This window comes from Gymnoscopelus microlampas (genome assembly GCF_963454915.1).
Source record: "Gymnoscopelus microlampas genome assembly, chromosome: 12".
Taxonomy (NCBI): Eukaryota; Metazoa; Chordata; class Actinopteri; order Myctophiformes; family Myctophidae; genus Gymnoscopelus; species Gymnoscopelus microlampas.
This window is the reverse complement of record NC_139949.1, coordinates 53,468,988-53,493,996: the sequence shown is the minus strand read 5'-3', so window position 1 is coordinate 53,493,996 and position 25,009 is coordinate 53,468,988. Positions and strand designations below refer to the sequence as shown.

Below are 25,009 nucleotides of genomic sequence, written 5' to 3'. Positions count from 1 at the left end.
GGGTCCTGTCAGGGCACCGCTCGGAGAAACTGTGTGTGTGTGTGTGTGTGTGTGTGTGTGTGTGTGTGTGTGTGTGTGTGTGTGTGTGTGTGTGTGTGTGTGTGTGTGTGTGTGTGTGTGTGTGTGTGTGTGTGTGTGTGTGTGTGTGTGGTGGGGGGTCTTGCGCCCCATGTGGTCATCAATCATCCCCGAAATCCCGGAGTTAAGCCTGATCTATACTTCGTCCTGCGACCGGTATCGCGCACCGGAAAATCAGGCGAAGTACAAGCTCACAACGCGCCGCGAAGCGTCGCGTTGTGAGCTTTGTACTTCGCCTGATTTTCCGGCGCTCGACACCTCCCGCCTCGCGTGTATAAATTAAGCGTTTCTCACAGCTCTTCCACTTCCTTTGCCTTGGCTTCCTCTCTGTGTCTTGCTCCTGGCTCTGAACGGGCCAATCAGGAGGCCAGCTGGCAGTCAGCCGCCGGCGCTGAAGCCTCTCCCCCCCCCCCCCCCCCCCCCCCCCCCCCCCGTGTCCTGGCTAGCTCGCCGTGCTGACTTATGACTGCTGTCTGAGGACATAAGCTCCACGCTGTCTTAACCTGCCAGCCCTATTCATATACCTGCACCGCATGGGTGGAATACCTGGGATCTGTTTTACACAGAAAGGAAGCCATTTAGTTAGGCTTTTTTATGATCTTTTTTTTTTATCCTTTAGTAATACAGTCCAGTACTTGAGTCAAAGTATAGATACTTCTGGTCCAGTACTTGAGTCAAAGTATAGATACTTCTGGTCCAGTACTTGAGTCAAAGTATAGATACTTCTGGTCCAGTACTTGAGTCAAAGTATAGATACTTCTGGTCCAGTACTTGAGTCAAAATGTAGATACTTCTGGTCCAGTACTTGAGTCAAAGTATAGATACTTCTGGTCCAGTACTTGAGTCAAAGTATAGATACTTCTGGTCCAGTACTTGAGTCAAAGTATAGATACTTCTGGTCCAGTACTTGAGTCAAAGTGTAGATACTTCTGGTCCAGTACTTGAGTCAAAGTATAGATACTTCTGGTCCAGTACTTTAGTCAAAGTATAGATACTTCTGGTCCAGTACTTGAGTCAAAGTATAGATACTTCTGGTCCAGTACTTGAGTCAAAGTATAGATACTTCTGGTCCAGTACTTGAGTCAAAGTATAGATACTTCTGGTCCAGTACTTGAGTCGAAGTATAGATGCTTCCGGTCAAATATTACAACAACGACAAGTGAAAGTTGTACAGTACTGGGGTACAGGCTTTTAAACATACTTAAGCATTCAAAAGTAAAGATTTCATATCCAGTACTATACAGAAATGCACAGTAATACTAAATATTTTTTTAAGTACTGCGCTCTCCTTCTTTCTTCTTCTTTTCTACTTTTGTAATACTACACCAGACGTGTCTACAGTATGTACAGGAACGTTTGATCACCGTGCTAAAGGAACGCACACAAAAAAATAACCGTTATCTTCATTGTCACATCACAGGTTTACAGGTGTGACATGTTTCATACAGGCTCCAGCATCTGGAGTTCATCAGGAAAGCGAAGGAAGAATCCTGTCAGATATCCATAATTATTTTCCTGATATCACTGCAGATAAATGTATACATAAGTAGGTCAGACATGAAAGAAAAGTCAAGGTAAAAGTCTGGTACTGTACGAGACAGCTTAACATATCACTGTATGTATTGTATGTATAAACACAATTTCTGCAGATATAGCAGATAGATACGTACATGACGTGCCAAGCGGGGATTGCGTCTCGGAAGCCTGGCATTGCTTGACGGACGATGTGGATTCACTCACACGTTCTTCCACGGTATCAGTCTGGACTTCGGCCCATAGTGGAGGAACGTGTGAGTGAGTCCACGTCATCAGTCTGTGGCAATGCCAGGCCAGTAGTTTGGTCCCTCGTGCCGGGTTCAAATCCCGGACAGGACATACTGTACACGTTACGGATCGTGGCTTTAATGACACAATTTTGTGAACTTGCATCTGAATTCACCGCAGTGTTTGTAACTGGCTTGAAAAAAAGAAGAAAGAAAAGTAAAAACAGCAGTTCAACTGGAATGTGAAAAAAAGGTGTCTTTATTAAATCTTACATATAAATGCATAGAAGTGGCCAGAGCCTGTAGATGAGGTGTTTACTCAATGTGAGGAAGGTTTATTATCTGGATGCTATCCTGGCGAGGCAGTCGCTGAGGGTTGCCAAAGCTCTCTGTCGCCCAAACGCAAAACTTGCTTAAACGTTCCCAGAAGATAATTAATGAATATGATAACAAAGTATTTTAGCCATTACATAAAAGTCATGGTGGATAAAGAATGGTACAACAGCCTACTTATTGCCGTATTGATTATTTCCAATGCTGGCTGGGAAAGAGTAGCGCTTGTTTGTTTTTTAACTCATCAGAGGCCCTCGCTGAATAGCTGTACTCCACCACCGTGCTCTGGCCGCTCCGCTGCGTTGTCCCAAAAATACACTGTTCAATAAATCATAACGTGGAGGAGAAGTAAAACTCCATTTAGTTATGGCTCCGTGCGCCTAAAAATCACAAACATGACGGACGTTCCGGCGATCCAGACTGATGAGGCTTATGGAACAATAATCAAAGGACTTTTATTTCAAAAGTTAACTTAAACCTCTATGTGGTTGACCACCGGAGTTCCTCAGGGCTCTATACTAGTGACCATTAGGGTTCAACTCCAGACCATTAGAGCTCCATCTGGTTCCACTGGTCAGGTGAGGAGCATCATCATCATCATCATCATCATCATCATCTCCATGGAGACGCCTCTGGTATTGTGTGTGTGTGTGTGTGTGTGTGTGTGTGTGTGTGTGTGTGTGTGTGCGTGTAATGCATCTGACCTTTGCCATCTTGCAGATCGGCTACTGGAATGACGCAGACAAACTGGTTCTGATCCAGGACAATCCTCTCCTGCCTAACGACACCGCCGCCATCGAGAACCGGACCGTGGTGGTGACCACCATCATGGTAAGATACTGGCACACACACGCACACACGCGCACACGCGCACACACACACACACACACACACACACACACACACACACACACACACACACACACACACACACACACACACACACACACACACACACACACACACACACACACACAGTGTATGCACACACATTGCCCTGAAAAACATCCCCTAATCACCAGCTGTTATGCCGCTAAAAAATATATATAATAATGACAATAATAATAATAATCAAAACAAAAATAAATCAAAACAATGCAGTTGACGCATATAATGGTACATTAGCATGTGTGGTCAGTTGACTACTGAGGCAGGGAGGGCAGTGTGTCTCAATGTTAATCAATTAAGCCGTATTTCCGCAAGAAAATAGCAATGGTTCAGCTATTTTAACTCATTTTTTTTTACATCCAGATTTTTTTTGTTGTTGTTGTTTTCCTGATTGTTTTTTCTTTTTAATTCATGGCATTGTTTTCGATATTCGTTTTAAAAGTTTGTCTATAACGACCACGCTGACACAAGGTCACTGTGTTTAAGACACGCAGTCATAGTGACCTTTAACCTTAGACAGAGAGTGAAGAGGAAAGGAAGGAAGAGAAGGAAGAGAAGGAAGAGAAGGAAGAGAAGGAAATGGAGGCTCATCATCTCTCAGCTCAACTCCTCCCTCTTTTCAGCCCCTGATGAGGAACCCCATTTTAAGAAACTGACAGCCAGGCCAGGCCAGCCGGCAGGAAATGAGGAGGAGGAGGAGGGGGGCCGTAGGGGGGAGGGGGCCACATCCTGTCTACAGTACCAGCCCCACCGTGAGGCCCTAAACACAGCTCTGACACAGGAGAGAGAGAGGGAGAGAGAGACCCCCGTAATGGAGAGGAGAGAGAGAGACCCCCATAACCGACAGGAGAGAGAGAGAGACCACCGTAACCGACAGGAGAGAGAGAGACCCCCATAACCGACAGGAGAGAGAGAGAGACCACCGTAACCGACAGGAGAGAGAGAGAGAGACCACCGTAACCGACAGGAGAGAGAGAGACCCCCATAACCGACAGGAGAGAGAGAGAGACCCCCATAACCGACAGGAGAGAGAGAGAGACCACCGTAACCGACAGGAGAGAGAGAGACCCCCATAACCGAGAGGAGAGAGAGACCACCATAACCGACAGGAGAGAGAGAGAGAGACCACCGTAACCGACAGGAGAGAGAGAGAGACCACCGTAACCGACAGGAGAGAGAGAGAGACCACCATAACCGACAGGAGAGAGAGAGAGACCACCATAACCGACAGGAGAGAGAGAGAGACCACCGTAACCGACAGGAGAGAGAGAGACCCCCATAACCGACAGGAGAGAGAGAGAGACCCCCATAACCGACAGGAAAGAGAGAGAGACCACCGTAACCGACAGGAGAGAGAGAGAGACCTGTGAAAAAGGAGAGAGGGAGAGAGAGAGAAGTGAAGGAGAGATGGAGCCCCTCCTGATGGAAGTGACCCTGAAGAGGACAATGAACCACATGAACCCCCATTAACCCCTGGACGGCTGGCGTAGCGGCTCCAGGCACCTATAGGCTCGATGCAGCCTGTCTGACGGCCGTGCTGCGGGTTCAAGTCCCGAGCCTTTGCTGCATCTCTCTCCCCTTTTCCTGTCAGACTAAACTGTCCTATAAATGAAGACATACAAACCCTAACCCTATAAATGAAGATATACAAACCCTAACCCTATAAATGAAGATACAAACCCTAACCCTATAAATGAAGATATACAAACCCTAACCCTATAAATGAAGATCTACAAACCCTAACCCTATAAATGAAGATATACAAACCCTAACCCTATAAATGAAGACATACAAACCCTAACCCTATAAATGAAGATATACAAACCCTAACCCTATAAATGAAGATATACAAACCCTAACCCTATAAATGAAGACATACAAACCCTAACCCTATAAATGAAGATATACAAACCCTAACCCTATAAATGAAGATATACAAACCCTAACCCTATAAATGAAGATCTACAAACCCTAACCCTATAAATGAAGATATACAGACCCTAACCCTATAAATGAAGATATACAAACCCTACGATAACACATGAACCCCCTGAAGAGGACAAAGACAACAGAGTGACAAACACACTTATTTAACTCATTCACTGCCAGAATTATTGCTGGCCACGTTTGCCCACTGCCAGAGATTTTTCATTGAAAAAAAAAAAAGTACTCAGGAGCCGAGATACAGAAGTTTTAAGTTTTAAGTTAACAAGGAAGTGGATGGGAGTCTAGATCTGCGAAAAATCATATCTCCTTGGTCTTTGGGTCAAATTGGAAAAAAAAAAAAAAACGTTTTTTTTTTTTTAATTAAGTTTTTTACGTCAGTGACAGTGAATGAGTTGGATGTATAGATGGACACACATTATTATTATTATTATTGAGCCAGAAATCCCTTTTTATTGAACTCAGAAGAACTTTCCAAGATACAAATGGATACATTGAACATTGAGGATTTTTACTGTGTAGCCTATAAACAAGCCCACACTCTGAAGCCTGTGTGTGTGTGTGTGTGTGTGTGTGTGTGTGTGTGTGTGTGTGTGTGTGTGTGTGTGTGTGTGTGTGTGTGTGTGTGTGTGTGTGTGTGTGTGTGTGTGTGTGTGTGTGTGTGTGTGTGTGTGTGTGTGTGTGTGTGTGTGTGTGTGCGTGCGCGCGTGTGTGTGTATTTGTGTGTGTGTGTGTGTGTGTGTCCTTTGAGTGATGCCGTTACAGACAGGATGTAATAGTCATGTGTTGTTGAAGCGGTGATTCATGCAGAGCGCCTGAATGTGTGTAAGAACAGAGTTATTGTTCTGACTGTAAGCCTGACATGCTTACTAGATACGCTACTTTTGCTATTGTTTTTATTTGAATCCTGAAAAGTAACAGTTTTCCATGTGTCACCTTGCTAAACTAATGGTCTAAGTCATTTTTTGAGGAAAATGATATTTTTTGCCTAAGTCAGTTCCTCATGACACTGGCCACCTCTGGTAAAATCACCTGCATGTATCTCCTAATTGAAAAGGATCATGCTGTTAACTCTCCTTTTAGTATAATGACCTATCTCCCTATAGTGTGACCAAAAATAGGCATTTTTTTGGGCCTAAGTCACATGGTTTTGTGACTTAGGCAAAAACAAAAAGCCAACAAAAATGTCTAAATCATTTTTGGGTTAAAACAAAAAGTATTGTTATACTGCTATAAGTATTGCTATAGAGTGTTTGTTCAGTAACAGGAGTGTCCCCGTCTCTCCAGCTCTTTAATAAACAGAAAATGCGTTTATTTATAATTTCCGGTAGGTGTCAAAATCTCAGCCAATCAGGAGAAAGTACCCATTTTTAAGCTTCTTTTTTATAGTGTTGCAGTTCCAATTTTGTCTGCTCATTTCTTAGTGTCATCACTTCCAATTTCACTTGTTTAATCTATATCCTGATTGAGTTCTCTGTCCTGATTGGATAAAATTGGAAATGAAACTGAAACTGAAACGAAAATGCATTTTCTGTTTAATAAAGAGCTGGAGAGACATGGAGACTACTTTTACTGAACAAACACTCTATAGCAATGAGTACTATCACAATATAGAGCTATTTAACACTTATTTTAACCAAAGAAAATCACTTACCCTACCTTTAGATATCTTAAGTTACATAACTGACAGACAGTGTTATTTTTATGTTAATAGTCATACTTTGTTATAAACATTTTTGGTGAATTGATTAAGAAATATCATATAGTTTTGTTCTGGATCATTTTTTTTGTTTTTTTCTTAAAAACTTAAAACAATGACTTAGGCCAGTGGTTCTCAAACTTTTTCATGTCAAGGACCCCCAAATTAACACTTATTAGCCCGCGGACCCCCATTTCAAAAGATATGGCAGGGACCCCCATAAGAGAATATTTTTTACGGCTCTAGCAGTGATTCTCAATCATTTTAATTTCAAGGGGACCCGTGTGACATGCATTAGGTGATTAGGGCTACGGACCCCCATTTAATGGCATTTCTATCACTTGGACCGCAATTCATATTGTAAAATCAATGTTAATTTAACTCTGAGAGTGTACAAATGTAACCAAATGGACCCGTTAGGGTCCATTTGGTTACATTTGTACACTCTCAGAGTTACAGACCCATAAGGGTCCATTTGGTGCCTAATCTATCATTTAGCTGGGGACCCCCTGGAACTCCCTCAAGGACCCCTGGGGGTCCCCGGACCCCACTTTGAGAACCAATGACTTAGGCCAATAGTTTATCAAGGTGACGGTATGAGGTTTCTACCCGACAGACAGTGTAATATTCCCCTTAGGGCCAGCTGTGTAATCTCTGTGCAGAAAGCTTAACAGCAGACTGAAGCCCTCTGTGTGTTTTATAACTGATCCTGATATCTGTGTTTGAATCTTGATGCCTGGATGTGAGTCATAGCGGAGATGTTTGTTATTTAGTTTGTTTTAACTCATTCAATCCGGCATCTGTGTCACTTTAGGCTATGTGTATGTACCATGTGTTTTTAGTAAGTATTGAACAAGTAAATAATGCGCTATCAAACTACCAACAACAACACAATTTGCCACTCACACTATTTATGTATTATGGTGTGTGTGTGTGTGTGTGTGTGTGTGTGTGTGTGTGTGTGTGTGTGTGTGTGTGTGTGTGTGTGTGTGTGTGTGTGTGTGTGTGTGTGTGTGTGTGTGTGTGTGTGTGTGTGTGTGTGTGTGTGTGTGTGTGCGCGCGCGCGTTCCTTCTCTTCATTTGTTTTGAAATCCTCTGACTAGTGAGGAGGAGCCCAGTGCCGTGTAAACACTCAATTATTTCCTATAATCAGTTAAAGTCTCTCTTTATCTGGTACAAATTTAATCTGTAAAAAACAGAAAACACATGATTTTGTGAGGGAACAGGGAGTTATCTGTATCTCCATTAGCCGCTCACACATCAGTCAGTGGAATCTCCGTTTGAGGTATTGTACTTTACTCGAGTATTTACAATTGTCAGTACTTTTACTTCTACTCCACTACATCTCAGAGGCAACTATTATACTTTTATGCCACTACAAGTATTTGAAAACTTGAGTTAATAGTTAATTTGTAGATTTAGATTAGTGTTACAGAACTCACATTAAACACTTCGGCCCTATATACATTTTGGCCATTTGAAAATGGCAGATCTACAAGCTCACAATGCGTCGCGATGCGACGCATTGTGAGCTTGTAGATCTGCTATTTTCAAACGATTTTTATACATTTGAAAACGTGAAATGGGAGTAATTAAGTCAAATAAATGGAGTACATATTCCACCTTTACCGGTGAATCATCTGCTGTTCTTTTCGTTTGGTTGTTAGTGATGTATTTCAACGTGGATTCATTTCACACTGTATGTGTCCGGACTGCCTCTGCTATTGATCTTCTTCACGGTACGCGTTCCTCGGAGGAGAACGCACAGCTTGCTGTAATGATGTTTTTGTACGAAGCACACAGCTCTGGGACTCACTGTGGTGGTTCACAGTTGTTTTTTAATAGAAATTGTATGGAGTACATTAATGTACTTATAGTTGTATCCACCATTGAGCTTCTTGTAATGACGTGTTTGTACCAGCAGAGCTCTGGGACTATAGGGTTACTGTCAGCTGGAAAGCTTGTAAGTCCAAAACTGTTAACTTTTTGATGAAAAAAACAACCTGTGTTCCAATGGATACAGTGTAGTTATTATTTAGTCACAAGCTGTTGTTAACACTTGGGCTGCCAGAGTTGTATTAACTCAATTTCTGCCAATCACGCATAAATGCGATCTATTAAATAGCACACTTGGTCGCCAAGATCGCATAAATGCGTTCTATTGAAAAAAAAGGGGAAAAAAATGAAAACTTTATTTTTTTATTTTTTTATTTTTTTCAATTTGACCCAAAGACCAAGGAGATATGATTTTTCGAAGATCTAGACTCCTATCCACTTCCTTGTTAACTCAAAACTTAAAAAATCTGTATCTCGGCTCCTGAGTACTTTTTTAATTTCAATGAAAAATCTCTGGCAGAAAACAGCAAAAAATCTGAAATAATTAGGGCAGGCTAAGTGTTAAAAAAGTGTACGTTGAGTGACTGGATTTTTAACCATTTTTGAACCTTTTTCAAGTAGTCACAAAATATTTTCAGCGATCACCGTCCTCACGGTGATCCCCTCATTACACACATAGAGGTCTCGTACAATCGGGGGGAAAAAAATCAAAACATTCGGTAATCCGTTCCATAGTTGCAGCCGGTTGAAAATAGTCAAAAATACATTGTAAAAAAAAAAAAGTACACAGGAGCAGAGATACAGGCTTTTGAAGTCATAAGTTAACCAGGAAGTGGATTAAAGTCTAAATCTTTGAAAAATCATATCTCCTGGTGCTGTGAAGGAAAAAAACAAAAACAAAACGTATATATACGGTTTTGGCACTCGACGTCAGTTTTTGAAAAGAAGTATACGGTTTTGGCACCCAATGTGTTAATACTGTTCGTTGGTTCTATATGTATAAAACACACAGACACACTTAACTTATTTCTCTTTCAAATTGCTTTACACAACAGCAAATCTAGCAGATCTAGAAGCTCACGCCATGTCGTGACGCAATGCATTGGGAGCTTGTAGATTTGTTTGTTTTTTTTTGCTACTTCTCTGCGACACATTTTTTGGTAATTTAAAGAAAATAAAACTTAAAATGTTGACATAATGGAGATACAAGCTTTCCGTGCCGACAGTCAGCGATAATAAACGGTTGTTGGCTCTGCAGACAGGCTGCTGGTTGTGTGAGATTTCCTTCCCTGCTGCCAGAACTTTTCTTCAAAGAGTGGAAAAGTAGTATTTCTGTAGGAGAGTCGCATCGATTAAAAGGCTTCAGCCTGCGGATGCTGACAAGATACAACCTAACGAATGAGAGGAACTTTCCACAGCGTATATATATATATATATATATATATATATATATATATATATATATATATATATATACCGCTCAATTAATTCACACCATACACCAGAAATACCCCCTGATGGCGACAGCATATCTGTCATTTTAAGATTTATTTGGCTATTCAAAAAATATCAGATCTACAAGCTCATAGCGCGGCACCGAGTGCCACGCTATGAGCTTGTAGATCTGATATTTTTTTATCAGATATTGTGCAAATATTTGAATATATATGTTTAAAGCAAAAAATTTTTTAACTCAAATCTTTGCTTCTGGGGGATTCTACAAATGTCTTCTAAATCCTAAAAGTTTTCTTAAAACCCTATGTTGGTATACAGGCAGTGGTTCTCAAACATGTTCATGTCAAGGACCCCCAAAATGATATGTATTTGGCCGCTGAGCCCCATCTCAAAATAATGTTGTTCCAGGGACCCCCCAGAAGCAAAGATTTGAGTTGCAAATGTTCCCTTTAAAATAATATATATATATATATATATATATATATATATATATATATATATATATATATATATATATATATATATATATATATATATATATATATATACACAAGCTCATAGTGGTGCGGCACTCTGTGCCGTGCTATGAGCTTGTAGATCTGCTATTTTTGAATAGCCAAAGTATAAAATAATGGTTTAAGTGGTGACACAGATGTGTTCCTGGCCTTAATGTGTTGAGGAGATGTTTTGGGGGACGGGCAGCTAATCATTGTACATAAATCACACACAGTAAGATCCATGGGCTACAACATGGACAAAATGTCCTCTCAGATTTCAAAAGGCTCTCTTTATGCACAGCAGCCATATTGGGCCTCTTCCTTACTTACTTCACATGTGTTACCAATGAGTCTAATGAAGGCTTGGTTCCATTTAGTGTTTTCAAACTTTTTTAAAAATGTATTTCAAGGACCTTTAGTTTTATTTGTACACTCAGAGTTACACACCCGTTAAGAACCTCCTCAAGGACCCATGAGGGTCCCTGGACCACACTTTGAGAACCACCGGTGTAGCAGAGTGTTTCCAGTGAGTCAACACCCTGACACTGTTTGACCAGAATGGAACAGAGCCTTCATTAGTGTCATTGTAACAACCAGAATGGAACAGAGCCTTCATTAGTGTCATTGTAACAACCAGAATGGAACAGAGCCTTCATTAGTATCATTGTAACAACCGGAATGGAACAGAGCCTTCATTAGTGTCATTGTAACAACCAGAATGGAACAGAGCCTTCATTAGTGTCATTGTAACAACCGGAATGGAACAGAGCCTTCATTAGTATCATTGTAACAACCGGAATGGAACAGAGCCTTCATTAGTGTCATTGTAACAACCAGAATGGAACAGAGCCTTCATTAGTATCATTGTAACAACCGGAATGGAACAGAGCCTTCATTAGTGTCATTGTAACAACCGGAATGGAACAGAGCCTTCATTAGTATCATTGTAACAACCAGAATGGAACAGAGCCTTCATTAGTATCATTGTAACAACCAGAATAGAACAGAGCCTTCATTAGTATCATTGTAACAACCGGAATGGAACAGAGCCTTCATTAGTGTCATTGTAACAACCAGAATGGAACAGAGCCTTCATTAGTATCATTGTAACAACCAGAATGGAACAGAGCCTTCATTAGTATCATTGTAACAACCAGAGTGGAACAGAGCCTTCATTAGTATCATTGTAACAACCAGAGTGGAACAGAGCCTTCATTAGTATCATTGTAACAACCAGAATGGAACAGAGCCTTCATTAGTATCATTGTAACAACCGGAATGGAACAGAGCCTTCATTAGTGTCATTGTAACAACCAGAATGGAACAGAGCCTTCATTAGTATCATTGTAACAACCAGAATGGAACAGAGCCTTCATTAGTATCATTGTAACAACCAGAGTGGAACAGAGCCTTCATTAGTATCATTGTAACAACCAGAGTGGAACAGAGCCTTCATTAGTATCATTGTAACAACCAGAATGGAACAGAGCCTTCATTAGTATCATTGTAACAACCAGAATGGAACAGAGCCTTCATTAGCATCATTGTAACAACCAGAATGGAACAGAGCCTTCATTAGCGTCATTGTAACAACCAGAATGGAACAGAGCCTTCATTAGTATCATTGTAACAACCGGAATGGAACAGAGCCTTCATTAGTGTCATTGTAACAACCAGAATGGAACAGAGCCTTCATTAGTATCATTGTAACAACCAGAATGGAACAGAGCCTTCATTAGTATCATTGTAACAACCGGAATGGAACAGAGCCTTCATTAGTGTCATTGTAACAACCAGAATGGAACAGAGCCTTCATTAGTGTCATTGTAACAACCAGAATGGAACAGAGCCTTCATTAGTATCATTGTAACAACCGGAATGGAACAGAGCCTTCATTAGTGTCATTGTAACAACCAGAATGGAACAGAGCCTTCATTAGTGTCATTGTAACAACCAGAATGGAACAGAGCCTTCATTAGTATCATTGTAACAACCAGAATGGAACAGAGCCTTCATTAGTATCATTGAAACAACCAGAATGGAACAGAGCCTTCATTAGCGTCATTGTAACAACCAGAATGGAACAGAGCCCTCATTAGTATCATTGTAACAACCTGTGAGGGAAGTAAGTAAGAGGCCCAGTTTCATTCCAGTATGGCTGCTGAGCACAGATTGCGTTTATTATCACTGTTGATGTTCTTTCACTTTATTATGACTGTTTTATTGGAAACAACTGATGGTTGTCTTGTGTGTGTGTGTGTGTGTGTGTGTGTGTGTGTGTGTGTGTGTGTGTGTGTGTGTGTGTGTGTGTGTGTGTGTGTGTGTGTGTGTGTGTGTGTGTGTGTGTGTGTGTGTGTGTGTGTGTGTGGTAAGGATTGAGTCATGCAGTATCTGATTGTCACATTAAACAAAGGACCGACAGCGATGACATTCCATCAAAAACAGACAGACAGAGAGACAGACAGACAGACTGTAAGACTGACAGACAGACTGTAAGACTGACAGACAGACAGTAAGACAGACAGACAGACAGAATGTAAGACTGACAGACAGACAGACAGACAGACAGACAGACAGTAACTCTCACATTAATATCGTGTTATGATGCTCATCTCTGAAATGTACTGATGTTTATAAATGTCACGGCAACCGTGTGAAAAATAAAGATCTGTCTTCACAGCACAAATCAATTGTGTGTGTGTGTGTGTGTGTGTGTGTGTGTGTGTGTGTGTGTGTGTGTGTGTGTGTGTGTGTGTGTGTGTGTGTGTGTGTGTGTGTGTGTGTGTGTGTGTGTGTGTGTGTGTGTGTGTGTGTGTCTGAGAGATGTGAATGTGAGATGCATGCATATCATTTCTGTCAGGCAGAAACCTCCGTATCTCCACGCTTCAAATTAACTCCCTGCTTCATGTCGTGAAAAAAGCATGTAGTGAAAATAGCAGATCTGCAAGCTCACAACGCGTAGCGATGCTTTGCGAACTGTGTAGATGTGCTATTTAAAAATGTTTACTATGAACGCACAGTATTGTATGTGCGTGTATATATATGCCTCCTCATATCAACCTTGCATGGTATCTTTACAAAGTTTCTTTACACGGTATACACGTGTGTGTGTGGTCAGTCATACCAATGATTCCTCTTTCCTGATTCCCTGTCATTCCAAAGGTCAACATAATAGCCTCATACTTTGGCCATGACCCCGTTAACACATCGACCGCCAGAGGTTAATCTCATAATATACTCACCAGTGCCAAGGTTTTATTGTTGTTTTTTGTTTTTTTCACGTCGGCATAGACCCCGTTAAAATCCTTTAGAATGTGCGATGCACTGTTTGTAAACATCGTGCACATGTCCATGTGTCTACCAGTGCAGACCACGTGTCAAACAGGGCATCCATGTTGTAGTTAGAACGGTTTATGTTAAACAGTGATGACCGAGGAGAAAAAACTACAAGGGAGAAAAAGCAGTTTTAGTGTGCGCTTTAGAATGGAGGCCGACGGGAAACTGAAAACCGGATCGCAAATAGTTCCGTTCCGGTGGTGTTACACTGAAAATGGTCCGTGTCGAAAATGGAGGAGAAAAAAAAAAAAAAAAAAGGAAAAAGCACCCGGACCGTAGCACTACGGTCTCGGCGCTTAACATTTGGATTTAATGGACCGTAGGACTACGTTCTTGGCGTTTAATGTGTTAACGTCACGTTTAGGTTAACATGCAGGGAGCGACATTTGTTGCTGGTGAAGGCGAGGCTTTTGATTGGCGGAGACGGGAGGAGGAAGGATGTGTGCCTCGTTGAGGCAACAAAAACATGCTCTTCTTTCCACACGACCAAATAGGAAACAGAATACAGAAGCACACTGTGGACATGAAGGGTAGTTGTGCCCAACGTCAATATAATATGATGACCTGGGAGTGAGATTGCGTTGGAAAGGTTCTCTCCAAAATCACATTGCCTCTCACACACTTTTTCCATCAGCTGTAAATGTCATGCAGTTTCAGGCCGAAATGAGATATGGATGTTTGGGAAAAAACTCTGTCTCCCTTTTTCTCTGTCAAAACACTGTCATTTTCCAGCCCAGCCATGGTCTGTCTGTTAGAGCCGCTGCGGAACCCAAGGCCTGGCAAACGATACACGGTACACCAGACTCTTGAACGTTTTTTTTTATCCAGCAGCAATCGGACTGCTGAATAGGAGCTAAGCCTGTGGCCGCTATAGTGTTCATTTTGACAGCAAATTTGCATTCAGTTTTAGTCATACTCTTTTGAATCAAACTCCATTTAGTTTTAGTCATATTTTAGTCTTCCGAAATGTTTTACTGTTAGTGTAGCTTAGTCGACTAAATATACCATTATAGTCAACTAAATGTACAGTTGATTTAGTTGAGTATAATGTGTTTTGGCGGTGCCTGGCGTCGTAATAACGGCTGATTTTACACTTGGTTGCGTGCTGAAAATAGCCGATCTACAAGCTCACAACGCGTCGCAGCGCGACGCGTTGTGAGCTTGTAGATCTGCTATTTTCAGAGCTTGTAGATCTGCTATTTTCAGAGCGCGACACCCGAGGCGCGACCAAACATAAAATGACTTGGCCTGGACTTTAAACATGATTGTATTACCTTAGTAATCATTGTCATAAATCATATATATATATATATATATATATTTCCTCTAATGAATTAAACACCACACAACAGCCAAATCCAGAGTGTTAATATTTTACACCAACAATGAATTTATCGTTAGTAGTGTTTTATCTGAAAGCATTGGCGTGCACAGACATTTTGAGGGTCAGGTGCTCAGGTAAATTATACTTTTTTTTGTTTACTTGGTCTGCTCTTTTTTCCCTCTACACCTATACCTCTTTGCCAAAAATAGCAGATCTACAAGCCCACAACGCCTCGCAGCGTGAGGCGTTGTGGGCTTGTAGATCTGCTATTTTTGGCTAAAGTTCTCCTCAGAAAAGGGATGCTAGGTTTCGAGTGGTTATGGTAAAAAGAAAAATCATATCACATAAAGATTTGGCGGACTCCCTGTAGTAACTCTGAGGACCCCCGAGGGGTCCCGGACCCCCTGTTGAAGACCCCGGCTGAAAAAAGACCCCTTTTTTTCGAAAGGGCACTTCTGGTCAAGAGGGCAAAGGGCAGGTGCTCTAGCACCACCTAGAGTCTATCTGTGCACGTCCCTGTCTGAAAGGGCTTTGCTGCTAAAACGTGTCTTTGTTCATCTGGTCTTGATAAATGTTGTGCTTGTGTCTCTGCTCTGTGGTGACATGGTGTATTAATAGAGCCAGACATCCACACCGTGTGCTTTTGTTCATTTACTGTACGTCCGCTGTCGCGTTCAAACCTTGTATGTCCAAAAATAAAGAAAAGAGCCTGTGTTCCAATGCATCCAATGCGGTTATAATGTCTGTTACAAGCTAATACGTTTCATTGGTTTAATATTTCTCTGCTGTCCGGCAGAAACCAGCTAACTCCAACATGTGCATTTTTCAGGAAATGACTAAAACAAAACAAAAAGTGGAGTTAGGAGGTTGTGTTCATCATTGATAAGAACAGCTGAATGGAAACCTCATTGTGAGCTTGGAGGTCAAAAGGGGGTGGAGCCTGGAGTCAGTAAAACCAGCTAATTCCAATGGAGTTAGCTGGTTTAGCAGAAAGTTTGAGGATCCAATGGAGTTAGCTGGTTTTGTCAGAAGCGCTTTTTAATGCTTGTCATTGGTTCAATAATATTTGTTTTACCAACACACAGCCGTAAAGGGTGTTCAATGGCCCTGATTTATGGGGAAAAAAATGCAAAAGCATCAACATGGAGTTAGCTGGTTTCTGCCGGACAGCAACGATTTGTAAAAAGACGCAGACAGACCACTTCACTTTAAAAATGTTCCTAAAGATGGCAAAACCGAACGATCTACAAGCTCACAACGCGGCGCTTTGTGATTGGCTGTTCTGGCCACTTTTCACGCCATGAGCTTTAGCGACGAACCTGGACATTCATTTACGGATTAAAAAAAAAGTGAAATCACCCACGTCCAGCGATTTCTCGTTTTCCTTACCTTTTCAAGTAGTCACAGAATATCTATCTCCACTATGATCGATCCTCTGATGGTTGCTGATCACGGAGGGTTTCACTGTGCTTCTGCGGAAAAGAAAAAAAAAATGTCATCGCGTTGGCTTGTTATACGTCGTTGAAAATAGCACGTCTCGCCAAAAATGCATAGTAGCACACAGGAGACGAGATACAGTCGTTTTCCCAAATACTCTAACCAGGAAGTGAATGGAGGAGTTCATCTTGTGATCACGTGATCTCTTAGATCTCTGTGTGACTGAGCCTGAAACGGTGGATCACAAGTTGGGGAACAGCGCCATCTAGTGGAAAACCAAAAAGAAAACATGTCAAATGTTAAAAGTCGACACTATGGAGATACAAGTTTTTTTTTTTTTTCGCGCAACGACAAACGATGTACCTGCATGGCTCTCGCCTGGAGGCGGAGTTTCCACGATGAATGTCTCCCCCGTACGTCTCCGTATTGCACACACACACACACACACACACACACACACACACACACACACACACACACACACACACACACACACACACACACACACACACACACACACACACACACACACACACACACACACACACACGCACGCTTCCTTTCCGTGACCAAAAGTAATTTGTTGGGAGATATGAATGCGTAGAAATCCCCGGCAGAATTCCTAATTGAAAAACGGTGTTGTTTAAGCATTCCCTCAGATCCAAGTGATTGATTACCTTGCCGCCGCCGCCACCACGAGCCTGCAGGGAAACAGCTCCTGTTAGCCCCGCCTTGCATCGCCCATATATAGGCTCTAATGCACAGCAGCCATAATGGAAAGAAATCGGGCCTCTTCCCTACTTGCTTCACAGGTCTTTACCAATTATACTAATTAAGGCTTCTGTTCGGTACTCATGTAAAATGTACTTCATTTACTGTCCCACCACGGTGTCTGTAGGAGGGTCCCTACGTCATGCTGAAGAAGAACTGGGAGCTGTACGAGGGCAACGACCAGTACGAGGGGTACTGCGTGGACCTGGCCTCCGAGATCGCCAAACACATCGGCATCCGCTACAAGATCTCCATCGTGCCGGACGGGAAGTACGGCGCCAGGGACCCAGAGACGAAGATCTGGAACGGGATGGTCGGGGAGCTGGTGTACGGGGTAAGAAGGGTGTACGGGGTAAGGATGGTGTACGGGTTAAGGATGTCACACAACACACAACAAGGTGAAATAACACGGATTGCAACCCGGAAGCAGAGCTGTCCCCACAACATGATTTACTATTCTATGCCTATACATACATAGGTACATAGCTCGGACGGCGTTGAGTCGACTGCGCGCATCCGCCATGGTCCAAAACTTTACAAAGTCAATGGAGGGGATTTGGGGTCTCCTATGCAGGCCGTTTGGGTTTTTCTAGTCGTCTATTTACGGAATTGTTAATCTGTGTTATTTCACCGTGTTGTGGTGAGATCGGGTTGGGTGTACGGGATGGTTGATGGAGCTGGTGATGGTTGGGGGGGATAGGAGCCAGTTGCACCACCTCACACTAAGTTCAAACTTAGCCTAGTTATGGCTTAAATGGTTCAAAAATAACATTTAACCCATTTAGCCGCGAAAGTATCAGTGTCATTTTAGATTCCTTTGGCTATTCAAAAATACCAGATATACAAGCTCATAGTGCTGCACCGAGTGCCGCACTATGAGCTTGTAGATCTGCTTGTAGATCGGGTGAAGGTGAAGATGGTGTACGGGGTAAGGATGGTTGGGGAGCTGGTTTACGGGGTTAGAGAGTATGGAGTATATTTACATATCAACCATTTGAACCCCAGCATTCATATTCTGGGGGGAACGTTAGTCAGAAATAGCCGATCTACAGGCTATCTCTGGCTAATAGAAACTACAACCTCTCTCCTCCTGGAAAAGTTAGCACGCTGAAATAGAAGCCAGTGGATATATATCGTTTGAAATGACCAAACCTGCCATACCGATGATGTCACTGGTAGGCTTTCGGTATCTGAACCTGTTCACAGCCCTCCTCTGTAGACACAGTGAGTGAGTTGGACAGAAATGGTGCCCCGTCTTATAATGAGCATTAGCGAGGGGGACAAACGACGATGAATGCAAGGTTGGAAACGGGTTGAAGGTCTTCCTTTTGAAGCGGTAACACAGTACGTTACGGGGCTTAAGGGAGCATACAGGCTTTTCTTCCTCGGCCTCAATGGAAGGCACAGAAGCCAGAGAGCCGTGGAGAGCGCCGGCCGTCAGCGCTTTCCCACCTCTAAGACCGTCGCTTAGCGGCCATTCATCGCCTCACAGCATTCTGTCGAGGAAAAACCACACACACGCACGCACGCACACACACGCGCACACACACACACACACGCACACGCGCACACGCACACGCACACACACACACACACGCACACGCACACGCACACGCACACACACACACACACACACACACACACACACACACATTCTCAACACACATTGAAAGGCACTGACACTGCTGTCAACTTAGTACATTTTTCGCTGAGGACGAAAGAAGCTTAAATCTCCTCATTTTCTTTCTCTCTTTTTTTCTCCTTTACCCCCTTCTTCTCCTCGTTCCCTCTCTTCCCGAAGTGTCGGCCATAATGAAAGTTTAATTTCTTTCCGCAGATTATCGCCCCCCCCCACACCCCCCACCCCCCCGGCGTACGTAACGCAACGGCCCCCCAGACAAGGTCGGATAGGGAAGTGTGTTCAGCTTCTTAAGCCACTAAACTCTAATCTGGTTTGGGGGGGGATTTCTGCCCTGGGGGGGGGGGGCAGAGTGTGTATTTGCACTTTTCTGTCTCTCTCTGCAAGAATGTCTTATTTCTGCGTTTGTGGTGTGGTAAGCATATTTCTCTTTCGCTGCATGTATTATCCTCTTCTGTGTGATTCCTCGGGGGGAGTTCTCAGTGAAAAAGAAAAAAGCCTGATGTATGTATAACGCGTCGTACCACGGTGTCGCGCGTTAACCCTAACCCACATACAAGCTAACGACGCGTCACGTCCGCGGCGCGTCGTGCGAGCTTGTGGGTGGGCTATTTTTGGCAACCCAACGGTGTGGTAAAAAAATGATGTGTAAATCAGGTTTAGATCTCTCCTGGGTATATATAGAGAGAGAGGTTTGCCCCCCCCCCGCCCCCCCACTCCCCTCCCCTCTTCCCCCCTCCCCCACACCTTGCTTTTCTTCCCCCCCCCCCCTTTTCTGTACAAACTCAATCACTCTGAGACGTGTTCAGTGAAGAGGAAAGCAATACAGAGATGAAACAGGGAGGGGGGAGGAGAGGAGAGGAGAGGGACTGCAGGGCAGTGGTGGAAAGTAACGAAGTAAATTTACTCAAGTACTGTACTTAAGTACAATTTTGAGGTATTTGTACTTTACTTGAGTATTTCCAATTTCCAATACTTTTACTTCTACTCCACTACATCTCAGAGGCAAACATTGCACTTTTGCTCCACTACATTTATTTTAAAACTTAAGTTACTAGTTACTTTTCAGATATAAATTATGATATTATGAAGCATACATTAACCACTTTAGCCCTATTTCATACATAGGCTATTTGAAAATAGCAGATCTACAAGCTCACAACGCGTCGCATCGCGGCGCGTTGTGAGCTTGTAGATCTGCTATTTTCAAATATTTTGTACTTTTACTTTTGGTACTTTAAGTACATTTTGATGCCAATACTTCTGTATTTTTACTCAAGCACATTTTGAATTCTGGACTTCTACTTGTAGTTTTATATTGCAGTATTGGTACTTTTACTTAAGTAAAGAATTTGAGTACTTTTTCCACCAGTGCTGCAGGGCTGTCTTAAAGCAGACTGAAATCAAAGTAACAAAGGGCAGTGGCTCAGGAAGTAGAGCGGCAGTTCGTTCCCTGTGCCTCTTCAACAGGAGGTCTTCAACAGGGGGTCCGGGACCCCTAGGGGGTCCTCAGAGTTACTACAGGGGGTCCGCCAAATCTTTGTGATTTTTACATTAACCACTTCAACCAAGCATCCCTATTTCTGAGGAGAACTTTAGCCAAAAATAGCAGATCTACAAGCACACAACGCCTCGCGCTGCGAGGCGTTGTGCGCTTGTAGATCTGCTATTTTCGGCAAAGTGGTTCGGTATAGGGGGAAAAAAGAGTGAAAGTACAGAAAGTACACAGTGAAAGGTCAGGTTTACTAAGTATTGTTTTTAGAGCATGGTTAAACTATGAAAATAAAAAATACTTTATACAATATATAGTGGGGGTCCCCGCTTTCTCTCTCTCTCAGCCAAGGGGTCCTTGGCCTCAAAACGTTGAAGACCCCTGGCATAGTCGTATGCTGAGTATCAAAGTCCTGGCGTTGATCCGTTATCCGCTGGGTCATGGAAGTATTTCTGTTCAGTTGACAATGCCATGAGTCTTATCGTTGCATCATAACAAGAACTGTGTTCCTAAAATAAACAAATGAGTTGTGTATGTCTGTTTATGTTAGAAAGACGACACAGAGACTGAAATGTGACTCTGTGTCGTTTATGATATTGTCGTCCTCGAATGCTTTATGATTTTATTTCATTTTTTTCTTGCATTTCAAATACACCAAACCATAAAAAAAACGCTTCTCTTTCCAGAAAGCGGAAATCGCTGTGGCCCCGCTGACAATCACGCTGGTCCGGGAGGAGGTGATCGACTTCTCCAAGCCCTTCATGTCGCTCGGCATCTCCATCATGATCAAGAAGCCCCAGAAGTCCAAGCCGGGCGTCTTCTCCTTCCTGGACCCGCTGGCCTACGAGATCTGGATGTGCATCGTGTTCGCCTACATCGGGGTGAGCGTGGTGCTCTTCCTGGTCAGCCGCTTCAGCCCGTACGAGTGGCACACCGAGGAGCCCGAGGAGGGCACCGACGGTCCGCCCAGCGACCAGCCCCCCAACGAGTTCGGCATCTTCAACTCCCTCTGGTTCTCCCTGGGCGCCTTCATGCAGCAGGGCTGTGACATCTCGCCACGGTGAGAGACACGCACGCACGCATGCACACACGCATGTACATACGCACGTTTAACCCTTCATGCAGCAGGGCTGTGACATCTCGCCGCGGTGAGAGACACGCACGCACACACACGCATGTACATACGCACGCATGTACATACGCACGTTTAACCCTTCATGCAGCAGGGCTGTGACATCTCGCCACGGTGAGAGACACGCACGCACACACACACGCATGTACATACGCACGTTTAACCCTTGAAGCCCTGAAGAAGCATCTGTGTCACTTTTTGATTTGAGCTAAAAAGCATTATTTTACACTTTGGGGTATTAAAAAATAGCAGATCTACAAGCTCATAGCGCGGCACCGAGTGCCGCGCTATGAGCTTGTAGATCTGCTATTTTTGAAAAATCGTGAAAATGTGTGCAAATCTTTTAATATATATATATTGTTTTAAAGCGACATTTTTTAACTCGAATCTTTGCTTCCGGGGGTCCCTGAAACATATATTTTTTTAGATGGGGGTCCGTGGCTAAATACATGTCATTTTGGGGGTCCTTGACATGGAAAAAAGAACCACTGATATTATGGCGACATAAGTGTTTTAAAAAAACTGTTAAATCCCCCAGAAGCAAAGATTTGAGTTACAAATGTTCACTTTTGAAACTCAAATCTCAAGATTTGCAAAAAAATAACGATAAATAGCAGATCTACAAGCTCATAGCGTGGCACTCGGTGCCGCGCTATGAGCTTGTAGATCTGCTATTTTTTGAATAGCCAAAGAGTAAAAAAATGCTTTTTAGCTCAAATCAAAAAGTGACACAGATGCTTCTTCAGGGCTTAATGGGTTAACCCTTCATGCAGCAGGGCTGTGACATCTCGCCACGGTGAGAGACACGCCGGAAATGCATGCATGCATGTACATACACACACACGTGTAACGCCCGAGAATCGAACCCGGGTCTCCCGTGTGAAAAGCCAACATCTTAACCTCTAGTCTAGCCTAAAGGGGGAATTCCCTTCTTAGGCTAACACTTTCCTCAGGAATGCTTTTCATCAAAGGGTGTTTCTCAACCCGTGGATTGCGACCCAGATTGGATCAAAAAGAAAGAAAGAAAGAGATAAAGAGATAAAGAAAGAAACAAATTAATTTGACCTATCAGTGCAAGATGTAGGTCCAAGTGCAAGACTGGTTGAGAAGCACCATAAATCAATCTTTGTTAGCCTTTGAATACGTTATTCTAGTATCTGAATAAGTCTTTCTAGTCTTTAAATAAGTATCTCTAGTCTTTGAATAAGTCTTTAGTCTCTAAATAAGACTTCCTAGCCTTTAATAAGTCTTTAGTCTTTGAATAAGTTGTTCTAGTCTTTGAATAATAAGTCTTTAGTCTTTGCATAAGTCTTTCTAGTGTTTGAATAAGTATTTCTAGTGTTTGAATAAGTATTTCTAGTGTTTGAATAAGTCTCTGTAGTGTTTAAATAAGTCTTTAGTCTTTGAATAAGTCTTTAGTCTTTGCATAAGTCTTTAGTCTTTGAATAAGTCTTTAGTCTCTGAATAAGTCTTTAGTCTCTGAATAAGTCTTTAGTCTCTGAATAAGTTGTTCCAGTCATTACGTCTCTCTAGTATTTATACACGTATCTCTAGTAAGGTTTTTATATAAGTATGTAGTCTTTATAAGTCTTCCTATTGTTGGTAAAAGATGCCGGACATGTGAAGTTGTGTCCAACTCCATGTCATTGCCATGGCGACTCCATATTGGCTTTGAATGGGATCGTTGCTGGCAGTCAACACCTGAAACAGGATTATGATGTTCATAAGGTTAATATCTGCTCCACTGGCTACTAAAAGGAAAACCTGGCTGATGTCCATCCTAAATCCCATTGTTCTGATTTGAGGAGATCAATAACATAGTGTGGCAAGCAACATGTTGACGTTGCAAAATGTTAACATCGCACAAAATGCAAGGAACATACAGATGTGTTAAAGTCAGGTTGAAAATATGCCAAGTTGTCCTTTTAATTGCTTGAGCAGTTTCTTGTGTGACTTCTATTCAATGCTTGACCAAGTAAATCGATGAAGAAACTGCTCACTGAATCCCATTTAAAATGTGTCTTTGAATGGGGGCGACGGAAATATGCAGCTATCGTATAAGATACAGTTTATAAGGTATCATGTAGTATTAAGGTATACTTTTAGTTGAAATATGTTATGCTATTGTTTAAGGTTTATGTTTAACGTATCGTTTTGGTTTTATTTTCTAAGACATTATTTAAGGTCTTTAAACACCGGGGGGGGGGGGGGGGGGGGGCATTACTTGTGTGCGATGAATTCACAAAAAAAAAAAAAAAAAAGATTAACGCAAATACTGACCAAGCGACACAATTGTTATTTCCGTATCGTTCATTCCGTACGCCTCTGGTGTGTAAAGACCTTTAGATTGAGGGTTTTCAAGTATATAATAATTGTCCTAGCGTAACAGCTATAATGTCTCATCAGGGTAAGCTCATGCAGTGTGTCATACTGTATGTGTACATGCTTGCATTTGCGTGTGTGTGTGTGTGTGTGTGCGTCTGGGTGTGCGTGTGCGTGCGTGTGTGCGTGTGCGTGTGTGTGTGTGTGTGTGTGTGTGTGTGTGCGCGCGTGCGTTTGTGTGAGTGTGCTGGCATTGATGTGTTTGCTTCCTGTCTACTCTGCCCATGCAGGCTTGTGGTTGTTCAGTGTGTCTCTGCTTTCAAAGAGACTCTGACTGGCTGCTCCATTGTCTGTCGGCTTCAGACGTTTGTTCGCTGTCTCACCGTACCGTTAGTCTACTGCGCTCTGTGTTGCGACATGTCTTCATGTGTAGCCGTGTGTGTACAGCAGAGCCTCCAGATCCACTTTTAAGGGTCTGTGTCCACAGATGCATTTTGTTGATGTCTTTTTTTTTCCTGTGCATTTTTTTTTACCTGAGTATGTTTTTGAATTGTTTTCCAGTTGTAATGCTCTGCTGGAAACGGGCGCTGAGCAGAACGTTCTGCATGTTCACGTCTGGACGCCCACGGTTGAAATATTTTTTGTCAAATCTGGGTGTTTTGGAAGCATTGTTAAGGAGAGTGCCTTTGTGTTTTCAGTTAAAAAAAAAACTCCATACTGACGGACACACGGCTGACTCTGCCAATGTGTACCCATAATATCCGCTCTATGAGCTCACAACACAAGGTGGCCGTGGTGTGAGCTCACAGATCGCTGTCTGTCATACAATGGCTCATACATTGGTCATTAGCCTCCATATTATAGACACAGTTTGTCCCATGGTCTGAAAACCCGGTTTGTTTTTTGTCAGAACATTCTCCAAGTTCTACTCATTTTACTGTTCCCTGTTTCTCCTCCCCTCCTCCCTGTGTTGGGTTCAAGACCCCCCACAGTGATCATGTCATTGGCGTACCTCGGTAGACGGGTGGAGAATTAGGACTCATGTGGTGCCATCACGTCTCGC

The 25,009-nt window shown here is 42.7% G+C and overlaps 1 protein-coding gene across 2 annotated transcripts in view; it reads left to right on the top strand.

Annotated features, from left to right (window-relative positions):
* Window positions 1–25,009, top strand: part of gria4b (glutamate receptor, ionotropic, AMPA 4b) — a gene marked incomplete at both ends in the record, with an annotated part of 207,734 nt that overhangs the window by 143,488 nt on the left and 39,237 nt on the right. Inside the window, 3 exons of one of the 2 annotated variants that reach the window (XM_084075047.1) lie at window positions 2,895–3,005; window positions 17,489–17,695; window positions 21,179–21,552. In XM_084075047.1, coding sequence (XP_083931173.1) covers window positions 2,895–3,005; window positions 17,489–17,695; window positions 21,179–21,552 — 692 coding nt within the window. Of the gene's footprint in view, window positions 1–2,894; window positions 3,006–3,685; window positions 3,719–17,488; window positions 17,696–21,178; window positions 21,553–25,009 lie in introns of those variants that run through there. The other variant, XM_084075048.1, reaches the window with a different exon arrangement.